Source organism: Oncorhynchus masou, unplaced genomic scaffold (assembly GCF_036934945.1).
Source record: "Oncorhynchus masou masou isolate Uvic2021 unplaced genomic scaffold, UVic_Omas_1.1 unplaced_scaffold_2266, whole genome shotgun sequence".
Classification (NCBI taxonomy): domain Eukaryota; kingdom Metazoa; phylum Chordata; class Actinopteri; order Salmoniformes; family Salmonidae; genus Oncorhynchus; species Oncorhynchus masou.
Genome location: NW_027008736.1, coordinates 17,501 through 42,100, shown reverse-complemented (window position 1 = coordinate 42,100; position 24,600 = coordinate 17,501). Strand labels below are relative to the sequence as shown.

The 24,600-nt window shown below is 48.2% G+C and overlaps 1 protein-coding gene across 1 annotated transcript in view; it reads right to left on the bottom strand.

The window, feature by feature from the left end:
- LOC135533173 (voltage-dependent T-type calcium channel subunit alpha-1I-like) overlaps positions 1–24,600 on the bottom strand; it is a gene marked incomplete at its 3' end in the record, with an annotated part of 62,911 nt that overhangs the window by 24,578 nt on the left and 13,733 nt on the right. The window contains exons 4-7 of the mRNA XM_064960577.1: positions 12,918–12,942; positions 12,638–12,711; positions 5,583–5,708; positions 4,287–4,376 (exon numbers count right to left, since the gene is read on the bottom strand). Coding sequence (XP_064816649.1) covers positions 4,287–4,376; positions 5,583–5,708; positions 12,638–12,711; positions 12,918–12,942 — 315 coding nt within the window. The remainder of the gene's footprint in view (positions 1–4,286; positions 4,377–5,582; positions 5,709–12,637; positions 12,712–12,917; positions 12,943–24,600) is intronic.

Here is a 24,600-nt window from a genome sequence, read left to right as displayed (position 1 = left end):
AGGGGGATGGAGAGGGAGGGAGTCAGTGAGGGGAGAGGGGGAGAGAGAGGGGAGGCAGGGACGGGAGAGGGGGGATGGAGAGGGAGGGTGTCAGGGAGGGGAGAGGGGGGGAGAGAGAGAGGGAGGGAGCAGAGAGGGGGATGGAGAGAGAGGGAGGGAGGCAGGGAGGGAGAGAGGGGGGGAGAGAGAGAGGGAGGGAGCGGAGAGGGGGGATGGAGAGGGAGGGAGGCAGGGAGGGAGAGGGGGAGAGAGAGAGGGGAAGGGAGAGGGGGGTGGAGAGGGAGGGAGGCAGGGAGGGAGGGGAGAGGGGGAGAGAGAGGGAGGGAAGGGAGAGGGGGATGGAGAGGGAGGGAGGGAGGCAGGGAGGGGAGAGGGGGATGGAGAGGGAGGGTGTCAGGGAGGGGAGAGGGGGAGAGAGAGAGGGAGGGAAGGGAGAGGGGGATGGAGAGGGAGGCAGGGAGGGGAGAGGGGGGGAGAGAGAGAGGGAGGCAGGGAGGGAGAGGGGGGATGGAGAGGGAGGGAGGCAGGGAGGGGAGGGGGGATGGAGAGGGAGGGTGTCAGGGAGGGAGAGTGGGGGAGAGAGAGGGAGGGAGCAGAGAGGGGGATGGAGAGAGAGGGAGGGGAGGCAGGGAGGGAGAGGGGGAGAGAGAGGGAGGGAGCGGAGAGGGGGGATGGAGAGAGAGGGAGGCAGGGAGGGTAGAGGGGGAGAGAGAGAGAGAGGGAGGGAAGGGAGAGGGGGGATGGAGAGGGAGGGAGGCAGGGAGGGGGAGAGGGGGGAGAGAGAGAGAGGGGAGGGAAGGGAGAGGGGGGGATGGAGAGGGAGGGAGGCAGGGAGGGGAGAGGGGGAGAGAGAGAGGGGAAGGGAGAGGGGGATGGAGAGGGAGGGAGGCAGGGAGGGGGAGAGGGGGAGAGAGAGGGGAGGGAGGGAGGTAGGTAGGGAGGGGAGAGGGCGAGGAGAGAGAGAGAGGAGGGAGGGAGGGAGGGAGAGGGGGATGGAGAGGGAGGGAGGCAGGGAGGGGGAGGGGGATGGAGAGGGAGGGAGGCAGGGAGGGGAGGGGGGGGAGAGAGAGCGGGAGGGAAGGGAGAGGGGGATGGAGAGGGAGGGAGGCAGGGAGGGAGAGGGGGAGAGAGAGAGGGGAAGGGAGAGGGGGTGGAGAGGGAGGGAGGCAGGGAGGGAGGGGAGAGGGGGGAGAGAGAGGGAGGGAAGGGAGAGGGGGATGGAGAGGGAGGGAGGGAGGCAGGGAGGGAGAGGGGGGATGGAGAGGGAGGGTGTCAGGGAGAGGAGGGGGAGAGAGAGAGAGGGAGGGAAGGGAGAGGGGGATGGAGAGGGAGGGAGTCAGTGAGGGGAGAGGGGGAGAGAGAGAGGGAGGCAGGGAGGGAGAGGGGGATGGAGAGGGAGGGTGTCAGGGAGGGGAGGGGGGAGAGAGAGGGGAGGGAGCAGAGAGGGGGATGGAGAGAGAGGGAGGGAGGCAGGGAGGGGAGAGGGGGAGAGAGAGAGGGAGGGAGCGGAGAGGGGGGATGGAGAGAGAGGGAGGGAGGCAGGGGGAGGGGGATGGAGAGGGAGGGAGGCAGGGAGGGAGAGGGGGGAAGAGAGAGGGAGGGAGGGGAGAGATGGAGGGGGAGAGCGGAGAGGGGGATGGAGAGAGAGGGAGGCAGGGAGGGTAGAGGGGGAGAGAGAGAGAGAGGAGGGAAGGGAGAGGGGGATGGAGAGGGAGGGAGGCAGGGAGGGAGAGGGGGAGAGAGAGAGCGGGAGGGAAGGGAGAGGGGGATGGAGAGGGAGGGAGGCAGGGAGGGGAGAGGGGGGAGAGAGAGGGGAAGGGAGAGGGGGATGGAGAGGGAGGGAGGCAGGGAGGGAGGGGAGAGAGAGAGAGGGAGGTAGGGAGGTAGGTAGGGAGGGAGAGGGGGCGAGGGAGAGAGAGAGAGGGAGGGAGGGAGCGGAGAGGGGGGATGGAGAGGGAGGGAGGCAGGGAGGGGGAGGGGGATGGAGAGGGAGGGAGGCAGGGAGGGGGAGGGGGGAGAGAGAGAGCGGGAGGGAAGGGAGAGGGGGGGGATGGAGAGGGAGGGAGGCAGGGAGGGAGAGGGGGAGAGAGAGAGGGAAGGGAGAGGGGGGGTGGAGAGGGAGGGAGGCAGGGAGGGAGGGGAGAGGGGGAGAGAGAGGGAGGGAAGGGAGAGGGGGATGGAGAGGGAGGGAGGGAGGCAGGGAGGGGAGAGGGGGGATGGAGAGGGAGGGTGTCAGGGAGGGGAGAGGGGGAGAGAGAGAGAGGGAGGGAAGGGAGAGGGGGATGGAGAGGGAGGGAGTCAGTGAGGGAGAGGGGGGAGAGAGAGAGGGAGGCAGGGAGGGGAGAGGGCGGATGGAGAGGGAGGGTGTCAGGGAGGGAGAGGGGGGGAGAGAGAGAGGGAGGGAGCAGAGAGGGGGATGGAGAGAGAGGGAGGGAGGCAGGGGAGGGGAGGGGGAGAGAGAGAGGGAGGGAGCGGAGAGGGGGATGGAGAGAGGGGAGGGAGGGAGGCAGGGAGGGGAGAGGGGGAGAGAGAGAGGGAGGGAGCGGAGAGGGGGATGGAGAGAGAGGGAGGCAGGGAGGGTAGAGGGGGAGAGAGAGAGAGAGGGAAGGGAGAGGGGGATGGAGAGGGAGGGAGGCAGGGAGGGAGAGGGGGAGAGAGAGAGAGCGGGAGGGAAGGGAGAGGGGGATGGAGAGGGAGGGAGGCAGGGAGGGGGGAGGGGGAGAGAGAGGGGAAGGGAGAGGGGGATGGAGAGGGAGGGAGGCAGGGAGGGGAGAGGGGGGAGAGAGAGGGGGAGGGAGGGAGGTAGGTAGGGAGGGGAGAGGGCGAGGGAGAGAGAGAGAGGGAGGGAGGGAGCGGAGAGGGGGATGGAGAGGGAGGGAGGCAGGGAGGGGGAGGGGATGGAGAGGGAGGGAGGCAGGGAGGGAGGGGGGAGAGAGAGAGCGGGAGGGAAGGGAGAGGGGGGATGGAGAGGGAGGGAGGCAGGGAGGGGGAGAGGGGGAGAGAGAGAGGGGAAGGGAGAGGGGGGTGGAGAGGGAGGGAGGCAGGGAGGGAGGGGAGAGGGGGAGAGAGAGGGAGGGAAGGGAGAGGGGGATGGAGAGGGAGGGAGGCAGGGAGGGAGAGGGGGAGAGAGAGAGAGGGAGGCAGGGAGGGGAGAGGGGGGGATGGAGAGGGAGGGGGAGGCAGGGAGGGGAGAGGGGGAGAGAGAGAGGGAGGGAACAGAGAGGGGGGATGGAGAGGGAGGGAGGCAGGGAGGGAGAGGGGGAGAGAGAGAGAGGGAGGGAAGGGAGAGGGGGATGGAGAGGGAGGGGGGCAGGGAGGGAGAGGGGGAGAGAGAGAGGGAGGGAAGGGAGAGGGGGATCGAGAGGGAGGGAGGCAGGGAGGGGAGAGGGGGAGAGAGAGAGGGGGAGGGAGGCAGGGAGGGGAGAGGGGGATGGAGAGGGAGGGAGGCAGGGAGGGGGGAGGGGGATGGAGAGGGAGGGAGGCAGGGAGGGGAGAGGGGGAAGAGAGAGGGAGGGAGGGAGAGATGGGGAGGGTGGGGCGAGGGAGGGGGCGAAGGATGGAGAGAGAGAGGAGTGGTGCATGTGAGTGTTTAGTCGAAGGAGGAGAGGGAGGGAGGCAGGGAGGGGAGAGGGGGGAGAGAGAGAGGGAGGGAGCGGAGAGGGGGGATGGAGAGAGAGGGAGGCAGGGAGGGTAGAGGGGGAGAGAGAGAGAGAGAGGGAGGGAGGGGGGAGGGGGAGAGAGAGCGGTAGGGAAGGGAGAGGGGGATGGAGAGTGAGGGAGGCAGGGAGGGGAGAGGGGGAGAGAGAGAGGGAGGCAGGGAGGGGAGAGGGGTGATGGAGAGGGAGGGAGGCAGGGAGGGGAGAGGGGGGGAGAGAGGGAGGGAACAGAGAGGGGGATGGAGAAGGAGGGAGGCAGGGAGGGAGAGGGGGGAGAGAGAGAGAGGGAGGGAAGGAAGGGAGAGGGGGATGGAGAGGGAGGCAGGGAGGGGAGAGGGGGAGAGAGAGAGGGGAGGGAGGCAGGGAGGGGGGAGGGGGATGGAGAGGGAGGGAGGCAGGGAGGGGAGAGGGGGAGGAGAGAGGGAGGGAGGGAGAGATGGGGAGGGAGGGGCGAGGGAGGGGGCAAAGGAGGGAGAGAGAGAGGAGTGGTGCATGTGAGTGTTTAGTCGAAGGAGGAGAGGGAGAGAGTTGAGTATTCTCTGATAGATCAGTCAGCCAACACATCTGAAAAATTAATACATCTATAGAAATATAATGGTTTGACTTAATGACCACTATTAGACTAGTTACCTGTTGGTCCACCCCTACAGCATCCAGGCCATGGTACATGATGTTGACCCAACCGTCCTTTGAAGCCAGCACAAACAGGGACATCAGAGCCTGTGGTACAGAACGCACACACATATACACACAGAACACGCACACACGCACACACACACACACACACACACACACACACACACACACACACACACACACACACACACACACACACACACACACACACACACACACACACACACACATGCAGAAATGCAGACATACACAGACAGACAGAACACACATGAAAGACATGAAATATAAATATACATATAAAGACAAAAACACAAAACATCAGTCGATCGGTCCATTCACCATGTCCATCAGTTCAGTATTTCATACTGGTCCATTCACCATGTCCATCAGTTCAGTATTTCATACTGGTCCATTCACCATGTCCATCAGTTCAGTATTTCATACTGGTCCATTCACCATGTCCATCAGTTCAGTATTTCATACTGGTCCATTCACCATGTCCATCAGTTCAGTATTTCATACTGGTCCATTCACCATGTCCATCAGTTCAGTATTTCATACTGGTCCATTCACCATGTCCATCAGTTCAGTATTTCATACTGGTCCATTCACCATGTCCATGAGTTCAGTATTTCGTACTGGTCCATTCACCATGTCCATTAGTTCAGTATTTCATACTGGTCCATTCACCATGTCCATTAGTTCAGTATTTCGTACTGGTCCATTCACCATGTCCATCAGTTCAGTATTTCATACTGGTCCATTCACCATGTCCATTAGTTCAGTATTTCGTACTGGTCCATTCACCATGTCCATCAGTTCAGTATTTCATACTGGTCCATTCACCATGTCCATCAGTTCAGTATTTCATACTGGTCCATTCACCAAGTCCATCAGTTCAGTATTTCGTACTGGTCCATTCACCATGTCCATCAGTTCAGTATTTCATACTGGTCCATTCACCATGTCCATCAGTTCAGTATTTCATACTGGTCCATTCACCATGTCCATCAGTTCAGTATTTCATACTGGTCCATTCACCATGTCCATCAGTTCAGTATTTCGTACTGGTCCATTCACCATGTCCATCAGTTCAGTATTTCGTACTGGTCCATTCACCATGTCCATTAGTTCAGTATTTCATACTGGTCCATTCACCATGTCCACTAGTTCAGTATTTCGTACTGGTCCATTCACCATGTCCATCAGTTCAGTATTTCATACTGGTCCATTCACCATGTCCATCAGTTCGACACCCCGTCTGAAATTGATACTGGGAGACATTCTTACCTGTCCCAGGTTGTCAAAGTTGTACTTGTGATGAACCCATTTGTAGTTGGCCTGCAGACAGTCAGACTTGTTGGTGATGTTCTTGACGTCGGGGCCAAAGCAGTAGAAGAACTTCCCTTTGAACAGCTGTCAGGGAACAATGGGAACAATGGACAGAGCCACTTCAGATGTCTTGTTGTTACCATAGAAGTGGTTTATTTCATATGTCATTATCAAAGGATAGACACACTTGATGGAATAATATGGAGGTCATTACATAGATGGTCAAGAATGATTCAGGGAATATGAGAAAGAGAAAGAGAAAGAGGGTATATGTTGGAGGAGAAAGACAGGGTATATGTTGGAGGAGAAAGATGGTATATGTTGGAGGAGAAAGAGGGTATATGTTGGAGGAGAAAGAGGGTATATGTTGGAGGAGAAAGACAGGGTATATGTTGGAGGAGAAAGATGGTATATGTTGGAGGAGAAAGAGGATATATGTTGGAGAAGAAAGACAGGGTATATGTTGGAGGAGAAAGAGGGTATATGTTGGAGGAGAATGAGGGTATATGTTGGAGAAGAAAGACAGGGTATATGTTGGAGAAGAAAGACAGGGTATATGTTGGAGAAGAAAGACAGGGTATATGTTGGAGGAGAAAGACAGGGTATATGTTGGAGGAGAAAGAGGGTATATGTTGGAGGAGAAAGGCAGGGTATATGTTGGAGGAGAAAGAGTGTATATGTTGAGGAGAAAGACAGGTATTATGTTGAAGGAGAAAGAAGGTATATATTGGAGGAGAAAGAGGGTATATGTTGGAGGAGAAAGAGGGTATATGTTGGAGAAGAAAGAGGGTATATGTTGGAGGAGAAAGACAGGGTATATTTTGGAGGAGAAAGAGGGTATATGTTGGAGGAGAAAGAGGGTATATGTTGAAGGAGTAAGACAGGGTATATGTTGGAGGAGAAAGAGGGTATATGTTGGAGGAGACAGAGGGTATATGTTGGAGGAGAAAGAGGGTATATGTTGGAGGAGAAAGACAGTGTATATTTTGGAGGAGAAAGACAGGTATTATGTTGAAGGAGAAAGAGGGTATATGTTGGAGGAGAAAGACAGGGTATATGTTGAAGGAGAAAGAGGGTATATGTTGGAGAAGAAAGAGGGTATATGTTGGAGAAGAAAGACAGGGTATATGTTGGAGAAGAAAGACAGGGTATATGTTGGAGAAGAAAGACAAGGTATATGTTGGAGGAGAAAGAGGGTATATGTTGGAGGAGAAAGACAGGGTATATGTTGGAGGAGAAAGATGGTATATGTTGGAGGAGAAAGAGGATATATGTTGGAGAAGAAAGACAGGGTATATGTTGGAGGAGAAAGAGGGTATATATTGGAGGAGAAAGAGGGTATATGTTGGAGGAGAAAGGCAGGGTATATGTTGGAGAAGAAAGACAGGGTATATGTTGGATAAGAAAGACAGGGTATATGTTGGAGGAGAAAGACAGGTATTATGTTGAAGGAGAAAGAGGGTATATGTTGGAGAAGAAAGAGGGTATATGTTGGAGGAGAAAGAGGGTATATGTTGGAGGAGAAAGAGGGTATATGTTGGAGGAGAAAGAGGGTATATGTTGGAAGAAAGAGGTAATGTTGGAGAGAAAGGGTATATGTTGGAGGAGAAAGACATGGTATATGTTGGAGGAGAAAGAGGGTATATGTTGGAGGAGAAAGAGGGTATATGTTGAAGGAGTAAGACAGGGTATATGTTGGAGGCGAAAGACAGGGTATATGTTGGAGGAGAAAGAGGGTATATGTTGGAGGAGATAGAGGTATATGTTGGAGGAGAAAGACAGGTAAGTTGAAGGAGGGTATATGTTGGAGGAGAAAGACAGGGTATATGTTGGAGGAGAAAGAAAGGGGTATATGTTGGAGGAGAAAGAGGGTATATGTTGGAGGAGAAAGACAGGGAGGAGAAAGAGGGTATATGTTGGAGGAGAAAGAGGGTATATGTTGGAGGAGAAAGAGGGTATATGTTGGAGGAGAAAGAGGGTATATGTTGGAGGAGAAAGAGGGTATATGTTGGAGGAGAAAGAGGGTATATGTTGAAGGAGTAAGACAGGGTATATGTTGGAGGAGAAAGACATGGTATATGTTGGAGGAGAAAGAGGGTATATGTTGGAGGAGACAGAGGGTATATGTTGGAGGAGAAAGAGGGTATATTTTGGAGGAGAAAGACAGTGTATATTTTGGAGGAGTAAGACAGATATTATGTTGAAGGAGAAAGAGGGTATATGTTGGAGGAGAAAGAGGGTATATGTTGATGGAGAAAGAGGGTATATGTTGGAGGAGAAAGACAGGGTATATGTATATAAATGAAGGAACAAGGAAAACAGAGAAAAAAGACAGGAAGAAAGATGGAGGACAAGTATATGTTAACAGGACCTGAACCCCCAGGATACCAAATATGATGAAGAAAGCACAGCAGAAAGATAAGGACAGTATATTTTGGAGGACGATTAGAGTCTCCACTACCAGCTATTGGGGCTCGATGATAACCCTGAAGAAAGAGAAACAGAGAGAGAGCAGGAGAGGGATGGAGCGAGAGAGATTAAGGGAGAGAGATGAGGGAGGAGAAGAGAGGACAATGACAGGGAGGAGAAAGAGGGATAGGGATGTTGGAGAAGAGAGATGGAGGGTTATAGAGAGGGAGTGATGAGAGAGAGGGAGAGGTAGAGAGAGAGGGAGAGGTAGAGAGAGAGGGAGGGAGGGAGAGAGTTGAGAGGGAGAGAGATGGAGGGTTATAGAGAGGGAGTGATGGTGAGAGAGGGAGAGGTAGAGAGAGAGGAGAGAGGGAGAGAGAGGGAGAGGGAGAGAGAGAGAGGGAGAGAGAGGTAGAGGTAGAGAGAGAGAAGGACAGAGGGAGAGGTAGAGAGAGAGGGAGAGAGATGGAGGATTAGACAGAGGGAGAGCATGAGAGAGAGAGAAAGAGAGGTAGAAAGGGATGGAGAGTTAGTAAGAGGAGTGCTTCCCAATAGACAGTGTTTGCAGCTGACTCAGAGAGGGTAAATCTAAATGGCAAAGGTGACATTTTTCTGCTCTTTCAGGTATAAGGGAAAGTGAACTCCAGAAAGAGTAGCCACTGCATGAGGAACAGCTAATGGGGATCCTAACAAACCAAACTGACCCCAAATCAACAAAGAAACAATACTGCACAACTAGTCTGTTTTCACCACTATGGGACAAGGACATTATCTGAACCTCCCCGTAGTGTGACCTGCCTTCCTGAGGGGATGCAGTATGTCTGTAGTGTGTCCTCCCTACCTGAGGGGGTGCAGTGTGCCTGTAGTGTGTCCTCCCGACATGAGGGGGCGCAGTGTGTCTGTAGTATGTCCTCCCAACCTGAGGGGATGCAGTGTGTCTGTAGTATGACCTTCCTTCTTGAGGGGATGCAGTGTGTCTGTAGTATGTCCTCCCAACATGAGGGGGTGCAGTGTGCCTGTAGTGTGTCCTCCCTACATGAGGGGGTGCAGTGTGCCTGTAGTGTGTCCTCCCGACATGAAGGGGTGCAGTGTGCCTGTAGTGTGTCCTCCCTACATGAGGGGGCGCAGTGTGTCTGTAGTATGTCCTCCCTACATGAGGGGGTGCAGTGTGTCTGTAGTATGTCCTTCCTTCCTGAGGGGGTGCAGTGTGTCTGTAGTATGTCCTCCCTACATGAGGGCAGTGTGTCTGTAGGATGTCCTCCCTACATGAGGGCAGTGTGTCTGTAGTATGTCCTCCCTACATGAGGGCAGTGTGTCTGTAGTATGTCCTCCCTACATGAGGGCAGTGTGTCTGTAGTATGTCCGTCCTACCTGAGGGGATGCAGTGTGTCTGTAGTATGTCCTCCCTACATGAGGGGGTGCAGTGTGTCTGTAGTACGTCCTCCCTACATGACGGGGTGCAGTGTGCCTGTAGTGTGTCCTCCCTACATGAGGGGGCGCAGTGTGTCTGTAGTATGTCCTCCCTACATGAGGGGGTGCAGTGTGTCTGTAGTATGTCCTTCCTTCTTGAGGGGATGCAGTGTGTCTGTAGTATGTCCTCCCTACATGAGGGATGCAGTGTGTCTGTAGTGTGTTCTCCCTACCTGAGGGGGTGCAGTGTGTCTGTAGTATGTCCTCCCTACATGAGGGCAGTGTGTCTGTAGTATGTCCGTCCTACCTGAGGGGGTGCAGTGTGTCTCTGGTATGTCCTCCCTACATGAGGGGGTGCAGTGTGTCTGTAGTATGTCCTCCCTACCTGAGGGGGTGCAGTGTGTCTGTGGTATGTCCTCCCTACATGAGGGGGTGCAGTGTGTCTGTAGTATGTCCTTCCTACATGAGGGATGCAGTGTGTCTGTAGTGTGTCCTCCCTACATGAGGGATGCAGTGTGTCTGTAGTGTGTCCTACCGACCTGAGGGGGTGCAGCGTATCTGTAGTATGTCCTCCCTACATGAGGGGGTGCAGTGTGTCTGTAGTATGTCCTCCCTACATGAGGAGGTGCAGTGTGTCTGTAGTGTGTCCTCCCTACATGAGGGGTGCAGTGTGTCTATGTCCCCCCTACATGAGGGAAAGACAGTGTATATGTTGTAGTCCTCCCTACATGAGGGGGTGTCTGCAGTGTGTCTGTAGTATGTCCTCCCTACATGAGGGGGTGCAGTGTGTCTGTAGTATGTCCTGCCCCCCTACATGATACCAAATATGTGCAGTGTGTCTGTAATGTCCTCCTAGATGAGGGGGTGCAGTGTGTTCCTCCTCCCTACATGAGGTTGTGGTATGTCCCCCTACATGAGGGGGTGTGTGTCTGTAGTGTGTCCTCCCTACATGAGGGGGCAGTGTGTCTGACCTGGGGCTGTCCTCCCTACATGTGGGCAGTGTGTCTGTAGTATGTCCTCCAGACATGAGGGCAGTGTGTCTGTAGTGTGTCCTCCCTACATGAGGGGGATTAAGTGTGTCTGTAGTATGTCCTCCCTACATGAGGGCAGTGTGTCTGTAGTATGTCCTCCCTACCTGAGGGGGATGCAGTGTGTCTGTAGTATGTCCTCCCTACATGAGGGGTGCAGTGTGTCTGTAGTATGTCCTTCCTTCTGTCAGTGTGTCTCCTCCCTACATGAGGGGGTGCAGTGTGTCTGTAGTATGTCCTCCCTACATGAGGGGGTGCAGTGTGTCTGTAGTATGTCCTCCCTACATGAGGGGTGCAGTGTGTCTGTAGTGTGTCTCCCTACATGAGGGGGGTGCAGTGTGTCTGTAGTGGGAGTATGTCCTCCCTACATGAGGGGTGCAGTGTGTCTGTAGTATGTCCTCCCTACATGAGGGGTGCAGGTGTCTGTAGTATGTCCTCCCTAGTGTGTCTGTAGTATGTCCTCCCTACATGAGGGGGTGCAGTGTGTCTGTAGTATGTCCTCCCTACCTGAGGGGAGTGCAGTGTGTCTGTAGTATGTCCTCCCTACATGAGAGGGTGCAGTGTGTCTGTAGTATGTCCTCCCTACATGAGGGGTGTCTGTAGTGCAGTGTGTCTGTAGTGTGTCCTCCCTACATGAGGAGGTGCAGTGTGTCTGTAGTATGTCCTCCCTACATGAGAGGGTGCAGTGTGTCTGTAGTATGTCCTCCCTACATGAGAGGGTGCAGTGTGTCTGTAGTATGTCCTCCCTACCTGAGGGGGTGCAGTGTGTCTGTAGTATGTCCTCCCTACATGAGAGGGTGCAGTGTGTCTGTAGTATGTCTTCCCTACATGCAGTGGTAGTATGTCCTCCCTACATGAGAGTGTGTCTGTAGTATGTCCTCCCTACATGAGGAGGTGCAGTGTGTCTGTAGTATGTCCTCCCTACATGAGGGGGTGCAGTGTGTCTGTAGTATGTCCTCCCTACATGAGGGGGTGCAGTGTGTCTGTAGTATGTCCTCCCTACATGAGGGGGTGCAGTGTGTCTGTAGTATGTCCGCCCTACCTGAGAGTGTGTCTGTAGTATGTCCTCCCTACATGAGAGGGTGCAGTGTGTCTGTAGTATGTCCTCCCTACATGAGGAGGTGCAGTGTGTCTGTAGTATGTCCTCCATAAATGAGAGGATGCAGTGTGTCTGTAGTATGTCCACCCTACCTGAGGAGGTGCAGTGTGTCTGTAGTATGTCCTCCCTACATGAGAGCAGTGTGTCTGTAGTGTGTCCTCCCTACATGAGGGGGTGCAGTGTGTCTGTAGTATGTCCTTCCTTCTTGAGGGGATGCAGTGTGTCTGTAGTATGTTCTCCCTACATGAGGGGGTGCAGTGTGTCTGTAGTGTGTCCTCCCTACATGAGGGGGCGCAGTGTGTCTGTAGTATGTCCTCCCTACATGAGGGGGTGCAGTGTGTCTGTAGTATGTCCTTCCTTCCTGAGGGGATTCAGTGTGTCTGTTGTATGTCCTCCCTACATGAGGGGGTCTAGTGTGTCTGTAGTATGTCCTCCCTACATGAGAGGGTGCAGTGTGTCTGTAGTATGTCCTCCCTACATGAGGGGGTGCAGTGTGTCTGTAGTATGTCCTCCCTACCTGTCTGTAGTATGTCCTCCCTACATGAGGGAGTGCAGTGTGTCTGTAGTATGTCCTCCCTACATGAGGGGGTGCAGTGTGTCTGTGTCTGTAGTATGTCCTCCCTACATGAGGGGTGCAGTGTGTCTGTAGTATGTCCTCCCTACATGAGGGGGTGCATGAGGTCCTCAGTGTCCTGTACATGTGTGTATGTCCTCCCTACATGAGGGGGTGCAGTGTGTCTGTAGTATGTCCTCCCTACATGATGAGGAGGGTGCAGTGTGTCTGTGTGCGGAGTAGAACCCTGTCTTAGCTCCCACAATACATGAGGGGGTGCAGTGTGATATGCCTGTTCCCCTAGTATGTCCTCCCACATGGGAGGGGGTAGAGAGGGCAGGAGGGGAGATGTCTGTGAGTATGTCCTGTTATCTGAAGAGGTACAGGTGACCTATATACAGTCCTAGACACCACCTATAGGGGGGGGAGGGAGATAGAGAGGGCAGGAGGGGAGATACCCTGTGAGTGAGGTATGTTATCAACAGGTACACCCGGTGACCTATATACAGGCCACAATGTCAATCAACGACACAAAGACCAGGAAGCCGTCCAACACGTTCCAGCTGCTTTTCAGATATGCCTGTTCCCCTATATACAGGCCCATGACACCACCTATAGGGAGGGGGAGGGAGATAGAGAGGGCAGGAGGGGGAGATAGTTATCAAGAGGTACACCCGGTGACCTATATACAGGCCCATAGACACCACCTATAGGGAGGGGGAGGGAGATAGAGAGGGCAGGAGGGGGAGATAGGTTGTGAGTGAGGTATGTTATCAACAGGTACACCCGGTGACCTATATACAGGCCCATAGACACCACCTATAGGGAGGGGGAGGAGATAGAGAGGGCAGGAGGGGGAGATAGGTTGTGAGTGAGGTATGTTATCAACAGGTACACCCGGTGACCTAGGAGACACCACCTATAGGGGAGAGGGAGATAGGTTGTGAGTGAGGTATGTTATCAATAGGTACACCCGGTGACCTATATACAGTGCCTTGCGAAAGTATTCGGCCCCCTTGAACTTTGCGACCTTTTGCCACATTTCAGGCTTCAAACATAAAGATATAAAACTGTATTTTTTTGTGAAGAATCAACAACAAGTGGGACACAATCATGAAGTGTAACGACATTTATTAGATATTTCAAACTTTTTTAACAAATCAAAAACTGAAAAATTGGGCGTGCAAAATTATACAGTTTTATATCTTTGTGTTTGAAGCCTGAAATGTGGCAAAAGGTCGCAAAGTTCAAGGGGGCCGAATACTTTCGCAAGGCACTGTACAATCCCATAGTATAGGAAGAATTGAAAATGCCAGAATTACATTGTATAAAGTTGGTACAATTACAGAATTATTTTTGTTGCAAAAGAGAGCAAAAGTCATGCATCATGTCAATGGGAGAGTTGTGCTGAAGTTCACGAGTTCCGAGTTCCCCTTCACCCATATCTCAGGTTAGGAGACTAGTCCCAGATTGACTAGAGGTCTCAGACACATTACATGGTGAATGAGAAAGGGAGATAATGAAAGATACGAGAAGAGAAACAGAGGGAGGTAGTGAGGGAGAGAGACAGAGAGGGAGAGAGGGAGAGAGAGAGTTTTTTAAAGTTTTTATAAAACCTTTATTTTTTACTCAAGTGTTAACATAAATAATGACACACTGCCTTTTCGGAAATGAAACAACAAAAGTAATTCCTAAACAAACAAAACAAAAAACAAACAAACAAAAAAAATACATAACATAACATAACAACTTATTTCATCAGCAAAAAAATAATTTCCCCTCCTCTACAAAACAAAGTGCTCCTTCGTAGGCCCACTTCTCCTCAAATAATAGGAGATCTTTTACAGCTGAAAAGAACTCAAAATCTACTTTTATTCTTGCTTTCACTAATCCTTTAAAAACACATCTTACATCCTGCCCATATCCTGTTTCTATCTTATGTTTCCTACTCAGAAAAATTGACATCTTAGCTTGTCCCAAAATAAAATTTTACATTTGACATTTTCTTTTCTGTTGTCTACTATATTGAAACCCCAAAATAAAAACAGTGTTATTGAAAAACTCCCCTACAGCTTTAAACAAAGATTGCAGCATTTCCAATAGAGGTTTTATCCTCTCACACTCCATAAAACAGTGAAAAATGGTTTCTCTTATATTACAAAAAGGACATCCATCTCTAACATCTGAGTTAATAACAGATACAAAAGCATTAACTGCAATGATGCCATGTAAAACCCTCCATTGCATATCACCAGTCCCCTTTTGTAACGGTGGCTTGTACAGTGCTCTCCATGCTGGCTTTACCTTGTCATCAATGCCCAATTTTACCCTCCATGGAGTGTCTTTTCTATTTTTCAATTTATCTTTATTCAACACCTTGACACACCCCCTATACAAGTCCTTCCCATTCACCTCATCCAAACCCACCTCCTCCAACCCTCTCAAATCCAACAATAACGCCTTTCTTTCTGACTCTGGGATATTTGGTCCCTCGTCATGGAAATGACACGTCTTCACCTTGTACCTTCTTCTTGTGGCTACTAACCCCATTCTTCTGCTGACAGAGCCTTCCTGCAGCTCCCCAGCATTTGTCCGACAATCCTTTCCGACCTCATCCCCAAATGTTCTGCCGCCCGTCTTCCATCCATTAAGGCGGGCCCAGCCATGGCCATTAACTGTTTTAAGGTGATGATTTTCCCCTTCACCAGAATCTTGGAGAAATGTGGAACAGCTGCAGTTGTACAATCCAGTCTTGCCCCATACACCAGAGGTTCCTCCAACAGCCAATGCACTGACTCCGCTGAAGTTCGTCTGGACACCTTCATTATGCTCTATACTCTGAGAAGGCCTCTGTAAAACGGAGGTACTCCCTCCCTAGAAATCTGACTATTATCAACCAGAAATAAAGCCCACTTTAAACCTAATCCTCCAACCCGCTGTAATATGAGACCTGCCACCCCTCTCCACACCACATTCTCCGTTCCATAAGCAACCTTTGAATAAACTGAAACCGGAAAGCAGCAGCCCTACTAGCAAGATGTACAAGACCTTGTCCCCCCTCCTCTTTTGACAAATACAAAACACTTTGTGGAACCCAGTGATATTTATCCCAAAAGAAATCCACAATAATTGCCTGTATCTTAGCCAGAAGGCCAGATGGTGGTTCTAAAACTGACAACCGATGCCACAGTGCAGAGGCAATCACATTGTTAACTATAATAGTGCGCCCCCTATATGACATACGAGATAATAACCAACGCCATCTCCTCATCCTCCCATCTCCTCATCCTCCCTTCCACCATTTCAACCAACCCATTCCAATTTTTTCCATAGTCCCCTCATCTCCTAGGTACACTCCAAGATACTTAAAACCTCCCTTACACTATTCTAGCCCCCCTGGCAAAGCCATGATCCCTCCAGACCATTCTCCAATCTGTAAAGCACAACTCTTTTCCCAATTTACCTTTGCAGAGGATATTCCCCTAAAACGATCAACCATTAGACTCAAGCTATCCACCTCTGCTTGATTTTTCACTAGCACAACTACATCATCAGCATAGGCTAAGAGACGAATAGGAGGAATATCCTCTGAAAGGCACACCCCTGCAATGCGACTTCTAATGCTATTTAGTAGTGGCTCTATAGCAATGGCATATAACATTCCTGACAAAGAACATCCCTGCCTAATACCTCTACACACTTTAAAAGGAGCACTCAAACCACCGTTAAATATCACCTTTATCGTGGCAATAAAACCAGAGCTGAACCTAAACGCCTCAAACGTGTGCCATAAATATTGATGTTCAACTCGGTCAAATGCCTTTTCCTGATCAATTGAAATTAGACCAGCATCCAACCCAATAGCCCTAGAGACGTCCAAAAAATCAGGAATCAGAGAAATGTTATCCCCTATCTGCCTGCCAGGAACACAGTAGGACTGATCCATATGTATGATTTGCCCCATCACCTCCTTCAGCCTGTTGGACAAAGCCTTTGACAATATCTTATAATCAGTGCACAATAAAGCCACCGGCCTCCAGTTCTTCACCTCCCTCGGGTCACCATTTTTGGGCAGTAGGGTGAGGACAGCCCTTCTGCAGCTTATTGGTAGTAACCCTCCGGTTAAACTATCATTAGCTACTTCTAACCAATCTTCTCCCAACATAGCCCAAAAAGACTTAAAAAAGTCAACGGGAAGCCCATCAATGCCTGGTGCCCTTCCATTTTCCATGCCTTTTAATGCAGTGTATAAATCCTGCAAAGACAATGGTTGCTCAAGCTCAACCTGAGCTTCTGCAGCTACCTTTGGGAGCCCATCAAAGAACTGCTGTGTCACTGTTTTATCTTCTTTGTACTCACACTTGTAGAGCTCAGCATAGAACTCTACTGCCCTCTTTCTAATTTCACTAGGGCTAGTGAGTTCTTGTCCAACAGCTGATTTGAGACAATGAATAATTTTTCTTTGTCCATTCTTTTTCTCTAAACCAAAGAAAAATTTGAATGAGGCATCCATTTCAGATATTCCCTGAAACTTACTTCTCACCAATGCCCCTGTGCTCTGATACCCAGCAGGTCTGCCAATGCAGCCTTTCTCCTCTTGAGGGCCTGAGTATGGGCTCGATCTCCTGTGGTCTCAACCAACGTCATGAGTTCCACTATTTCAATCTCTAGGGCTTTCATTGATCTGGTGATATCCTTGGTGACATTCCTCGTGTATTGATTACAGAATTGTTGAATCTGGATTTTCCCTATATCCCACCACTGTTGAAGGGATACAAAACTGGCCTTTTGAGACCTCCACCTCTCCCAGAAAAAACTGAAACAGTTCCTGAAGTGAGCATCACTCAATAAAGTTATATTAAAATGCCAGTATGCGCTTTTGGGTTTTACATCGTTAATGAACACCACCTCTGTTATTAAACAATGATCAGAAAATCCCACTGGGGTTATCACACTTGATTTACAGACCTGAGATTGATGCTCAAAAACATAAAACCTATCTAACCTGGCCATAGAGATGATGTTCTCTCTCACATGCGCCCAGGTGTACTGCCTTGTTCCTCCATTTTGACTCCGCCAAATATCACACAGTTCATTTGTTACAATGAGGCGTTTTAAAAACGTCCTTGAGGTTATATGAGGTTCTTGGTGATTTCTATCTAAATCGCTAACTGTGCAGTTAAAATCCCCAGCAATAAATAAATAATCTTCTTTGTTACATTTCTCAATGGTATTTGATAATGTCTCTAAAAAACATCCCCTCTCAACTGTCACCACTGGGGCATATACATTTATCAGGCACATAGTGATGTTTTCATACCTTGCTCTAACTTTTAATAACCTCCCCTCAACTACCTCTTCAACCTCATATGACAAAGGCAAAAACCCTTTTGAGAACAAGATAGCCACACCCCCACTTTTTGAGTTTTTATGACTACACACCACTGTCCCCCCCCCCACTCCTGTTGCCACATAACTTCATTTTCCAAATTACTATGCATTTCTTGTAGTAAAATGATGTCACTTCCCTTTCCCCTAATTAACTCATACACCATGGCTCTTTTTAACATCTCTTGCCCCATTTACCTGATGGGGCTCGGGGAAATACTGCCCCCTTTGGATGAATTGTGTGCCCAAAGTAAACTTAAAAAGAAACTGTTAAAAATGGCTAATATATGCATATAATAATAATTATTGAATAGAAAACACTCTAAAGCTTCTAAAACCGTTCAAATTATGTCTGTATGTAAAGCAGAACTCACAGGGCAGCCATTCTCCCAAACTCTCTCTCTCCTAAGAAAGTTGCTCCAACTTTGACGTCATCGCCCCCACCCTTCCCAACCAGCTATGGATCTGGGAACAGTTTCTATTTCTTCAGCGCACTCTCGTCTTTCAATGAGACGTGGAACGGAGAAAATAGCACGAGCTTTGACTGCTTGGCGGGCAAAATATTGAGGTGTCACGAGTTTTCAGGTGCGCGCTCTGTGAAAAGGGTCTTTTTTCCCAGCTTGGCTGAAGAGAGTTCGTTATGTTTGATTTAATCGCCAATTGTTTTGTACGTTAAAAACATCCTAAAGCTTGATTCTGCACTTAGTTTGACCAGTTTAGTCGACATATAATATGTAAATTTGAAGTTTTGATGCGCAATTTTCGTGATCAGAAGTCCTTTTTGGGGTAATTCACCTGAAGATGTTTGCTTTTGCTAATACAAAGACACACCAACAGCAACCAAACGTTATATTAGGTAAGTATAACTCCTTCCACGACATTCTTGTCGAAGACCATCAAAGGTAAGGGAATATTTATGTTATAAAATTGTATTTTTGTCGAATCCAACATAGTAGAGAAATAATGCTAATGGCTGAGCGCCGTCTCAGATTATTGAATAGTGAACGAATTCTGTAACGTTAAAAATAAATGTAACACAGCGTTTGCATTAAGAAGAAGTGTATCTTTCTAAATATATGTAGAACATGTATATTTAGTCAAAGTTTATGATGTTTATTGCTGTTATCTGGCGTTAGCTACTGGAGATATTTATAATTCCTCCGGTCATTTCTGCTGCATTTTTTGAACATGGCTCAATGTAAATGGAGATTTATGGATATAAATTGCATATTATTGAAAAAAACATAAATGTACTGTGTAACATGTGCTATTACTGTCATCTGATGAAGATTTTCAAAAGGTTAGTGAATTATTTTTCTTTTAATCCTGCGTTTGTGATTGTGCTATTTTGCATAGCCATGTGGCTACATATTGTATGTTTTCCTAGTGGTGGTTTAACATAAATATGTGCTATGTTTTCGCTGTAAATCATTTTAGAATTCTGACATGCTGGGTAGATGAACAAGGTGTTTATCTTTCATTTAAGCTATTGGACTTGTTAATGTGTGGAGGTTAAATATTTTTAAGAATATTTTTGCTTTCCCTGCGCCACCGTTTGGGCTGAAGGGGGGGGGGGGGGGGGGTGTTCCTAGTTGGGAACCTGTAGCCCCATCAGAAGAAATCTTAAAACTGCTCATGGATGAAAAAAATATACAGAGGAAGATACAGCCACCACATCTCTTTACAGAGTTAAAGCTGCAACTGAACTCTTTCATTTTCTTTAGAATTTACATCACTTATCACTCTCGAGACCACTTTCTTGAGTCTAGCAATTTCAGGGCTTTTCAAACTCCCCCCCTGTAATTTTTGACATCAGAAACTTTGCTGATTCAATAAACAATTCACATTCAGGGAAAAAATCAGTTACATTGTAATCCTGCATATATTTCTTCCCTTTTGTCAACTTCAGAAAATGACGTATTTTCTCGATCCCATACCTCCCTTCCACCCCATTTATCTCACTATATTGTTGTTACGCGTCAGATGACTCACTCTCGCTATCCTCCCCAGAAGAATACTCCACCATCTCTACAACTTGTTCATCTTCAACTGATTTATCAATCTCTACCTTTCTCTTAGAATTAGACCCTTCACCACCCCTTAAATTCTTCCTTTTACTCCTCGGTATTTTGAAAACATCCGCTTCTTTTTCCGTTATTTCAATCTCCTCTTGACTTCCAATTTCATTTTCCAGCACCACCTCAGCGACGGCAGTCGCAATCTCACCTACTGTTCCCCTCCCTCTTTGTTCTGATCTACCACAATTGCCCCCGTATCCACAATGCCTTCCTCTCCTACTTTTCCAACCACATCTGCCCACCTTCTCTCTTCCCCTGCACCCTTAGTATGTTCATCCCTTCGCGGTGGTGCGTAAGTTGCACCCGCACTAGAGCTACTACCAGGCTCAGCGCGCTCATTCTCGGGACAACTACGCACCAAATGCCCCTCTCTTCCACAGCCAAAGCATTTCATTGATTCAGTAGATGCATAGAAGACATAATCAAATCCATCAATCTTAAAGCTGAACGCTAAATTCAGTTCATCTACTTCCTTTTAAAAAAATCATATGCACTTGTCTCCTATGAGACACGACATGTTTCAACAACGGAGATTTGCATCCAAAAAGAACCTTATTTATTGTAGATACGATTTGACCATGGCGAGATAACTCTCGCTCCAACACTTCATCTCTAACAAATGGTGGCACGTTAGAAAGTATAACTTTCTTCGCCGGATTCATAAGCGGAAATACCGGCGGCGTCTGTGTCTCCCGCAACACAACACCCCTCTCAACTATCTTATTCACCTTTTCAATTCAATCTAAGAATATCACTACAGCGCTATTCATCCTTGAGGCTGATTTGATGCTATCATACCCAATGATAGCACCCACAGCCAAGCTACATTCTTCCACTGAACACCCGGCCGAGGCAGGAATCTTTACTCCATGCCTCCGACTAAGTTTTTCAAACTCTACACTTCCGCGAGTGGCCATTGCAACCAGCCCCACCCGCTGGTTGTGCCCTCGCGAAAAACCAACCACAAAGATCCCACCACCCCTATACGTGCTTAGTGATAGTTAAACAAGATACCCTTAAAACAACTAAACTAATCAATATATATATATATATATACATACCAAAACCCAATAGAGTGAAAAGAAATTCCATTCGCTCTCACAATCACTCCTGCTTGACGACTCACTCCCAGCATGCACTCCGACGAGAGAGAGAGAGAGAGAGAGAGAGAACGTCAGAGAGAGAGTCAGAGAGAGAGAGAGTCAGAGAGACAGAGAGGGAGAGAGGGTCAGAGAGAGAGAGAGTCAGAGAGAGAGTCAGAGAGAGAGAGAGTCAGAGAGACAGAGAGGGAGAGAGGGAGAGAGACAGAGAGGGAGAGAGAGAGTGTCAAAGAGAGAGAGAGTCAGAGAGAGAGAGAGTCAGAGAGAGAGTCAGAGAGAGAGAGTCAGAGAGACAGAGAGAGGTAGAGAGGGAGAGAGGGAGAGAGGGAGAGAGGGAGAGAGAGAGAGTCAGAGAGAGAGAGTCAGAGAGAGAGAGTCAGAGAGACAGAGAGAGATCGGGACAGAGAGAGAGAGGGAGGAACATAAATTTCAACATACCAATTAGGATTTGGCTAAAAATACTTGAATCAGTCATAGAGCCCATTGCCCTTTATGGTTGTGAGGTCTGGGGTCCGCTCACCAACCAAGACTTTACAAAATGGGACAAACACCAAATTGAGACTCTGCACGCAGAATTCTGCAAAAATATCCTCCGTGTACAACGTAGAACACCAAATAATGCATGCAGAGCAGAATTAGGCCGATACCCACTAATTATCAAAATCCAGAAAAGAGCTGTTAAATTCTATAACCACCTAAAAGGAAGCGATTCCCAAACCTTCCACAACAAAGCCATCACCTACAGAGAGATGAACCTGGAGAAGAGTCCCCTAAGCAAGCTGGTCCTGGGGCTCTGTTCACAAACACACCCTACAGAGCCCCATGACAGCAGCACAATTAGACTCAACCAAATCACGAGAAAACAAAAAGATAATTACTTGACACATTGGAAAGAATTAACAAAAAACAGAGCAAACTAGAATGCTATTTGGCCCTACACAGAGAGTACACAGCGGCAGAATACCTGACCACTGTGACTGACCCAAAATTAAGGAAAGCTTTGACTATGTACAGACTCAGCGAGCATAGCCTTGCTATTGAGAAAGGCCGCCGTAGGCAGACATGGCTCTCAAGAGAAGACAGGCTATGTGCTCACTGCCCACAAAATGAGGTGGAAACTGAGCTGCACTTCCTAACCTCCTGCCCAATGTATGACCATATTAGAGAGACATATTTCCCTCAGATTACACAGATCCACAAAGAATTCGAAAACAAATCCAATTTTGAAAAACTCCCATATCTACTGGGTGAAATTCCACAGTGTGCCATCAGAGCAGCAAGATTTGTGACCTGTTGCCACAAGAAAAGGGCAACCACTGAGGAACAAACACCATTGTAAATACAACCCATATCTATGCTTATTTATTTTATCTTGTGTCCTTTACCATTTGTACCTTGTAAAAACACTGTATATATATATATATATATATATATATATATATATATATATATATATATATATATATATATATATATATATAATATGACATTTGTAATGTCTTTATTGTTTTCAAACTTCTGTATGTGTGATGTCTACTGTTAATTTTTATTGTTTACCTTACTTGCTTTGGCAATGTTAACACATGTTTCCCATGCCAATAAAGCCCCTTGAATTGAATTGAATTGAATTGAGAGAGAGGAGTTAGATAAAGGATTTTTGTCAGGAACACATACTGGATTCTACCCTCTACAACATAACCCCCACTTCAAATCAAAACTTAAAACCTACAACCTGATTTTGGACGGAATTACGGAATCACCTGGAAGGTTCACAACTACCAAGATTTATTACCCTATACAGCAAATTCTCTGGAAAACAACAGAAACCTGAAAACACCATCCAACCTGGAACTGAGTGAGTAATGTCTAGTCTGAAACTATATTTTATCTCCAAAAGCCAAGAAGAAAAATACACAACATTACTTTATAAGGACTGAATTCTAACATAATTCTGCCAAGCTTGATAAAGCTTCAACTAGCACTGACGTGTCAAGTGAGAGGTGTCAAAGCCCATTAGCCCAACAATGGCAGGAGAGTCACACAGTCTACCCCAACCAAATGGAGAGGCCTTAGAAGCTCCCCCCCGCTGTTCAGAGGTAATTAAAATACAGTACCCTGTGCATTGCAAGAATGATAAAGCAAGAAAAGACTACAAAATGAAGCTCCTCATGGAAAATCAAGAGACACTTTTGGCTGAATATTACAAAAATGGGAACATCAGCAACCTTATCTTCCACACAAACCATCCACTGGCATGGCACAGTGCTATATTAGCACACTACCCCTTTGTTAAGAGAGGGGGTTAACGAGGGTGGAAACTCAGAATACTTGATAACGAGGACACTGAGTCAGGTGATATAAATATCTATAAGTCCGGAACAGTAATGGTACAGGGTAACCCCAAACAGTTTCAGCTGGACTTTCACCTAATCAAAGAATTAGCCCAGCAGGAGAAGCTCTCCCTTGATAAAGATACCACCACCCCGAGCGGGTCAGACCAGACCTCTTCATTATGTAACCCCACAGACGAGCAACCCCCAGCGGAGAGTCAACCTCCCAGCACAGATTACCACTCCTCATTGAAATGAAGGACAAATTCACCCAGCTGGAGGTAAGGCAGGTGGAGCTGGAACAGCAGGTGATTACACTTCAGTCAGACAACAGTCCAGCACAACAACACCCCCTTAACCAGACCTATGCCCCCCTAGGCACAACTATGACAACATAACCAACAAAACGGGTCACAACTCCTGCAGCTCTGTCGCACGCTGGGTATGTACGTACATCAATGGTAGGCTTCAAGGGACTCCTATGGTAGGTACACCTATAGCTCATCTCTTGGCAGTAGTACTGTAGACTACTTTATCACTGACCTCAACCCAGAGTCTCTCAGAGCGTTCACAGTCAGCCCACTGACACCCCTATCAGACCACAGCAAAATCACAGTCTACTTAAACAGAGCAATACTCAATCATGAGGTATCAAAGCCAAAGGAACTGAGTAACATTAAGAAATGCTATAGATGGAAGGAATGCAGTTTGGAAACCTACCAAAAAACAATTAGGCAACAACAAATTCAATCCCTTTTAGACAATTTCCGTGGTAAAACGTTCCACTGTAATAGTGAAGGTGTAAACTTGGCAGTAGAAAATCTTAACAGTATATTTGACCTCTCAGCTTCCCTATCAAACCTAAAAATCTCAAATAGAAAACTGAAGAAAATTAACAACATTGACAAATGGTTTGATGAAGAATGCAAAAATCTAAGAAAGAAATTGAGAAACCTGTTCAATCAAAAACATAGAGACCCGGAAAACCTGAGTCTACGCCTTCACTATGGTGAATCACTAAAACAATACAGAAATACACTGCGGAAAAAGAAGGAACAGCATGTCAGAAATCAGCTCAATGTAATTGAAGAATCCATAGACTCTAACCACTTCTGGGAAAATTGGAAAACACTAAACAAACAACAACACGAAGAATTATCTATCCAAAATGGAGATGTATGGGTAAACCACTTCTCCAATCTTTTGGCTCTATAACAAAAAATAAAGAGCAAAAACATATACATGATCAAATACAGATCTTAGAATCAACTATTAAAGACTACCAGAACTCACTGGATTCTCCAATTACATTGAATGAGTTACAGGACAAAATAAAAACCCTCCAACCCAAAAAGGCCTGTGGTGTTGATGGTATCCTCAATGAAATGATCAAATATACAGACAACAAATTCCAATTGGCTATACTAAAACTCTTTAACATCATCCTTAGCTCTGGCATCTTCCCCAATATTTGGAACCAGGGACTGATCACCCCAATCCACAAAAGTGAAGACAAATTTGACCCCAATAACTACCGTGGAATATGCGTCAACAGTAACCTTGGGAAAATCCTCTGCATCA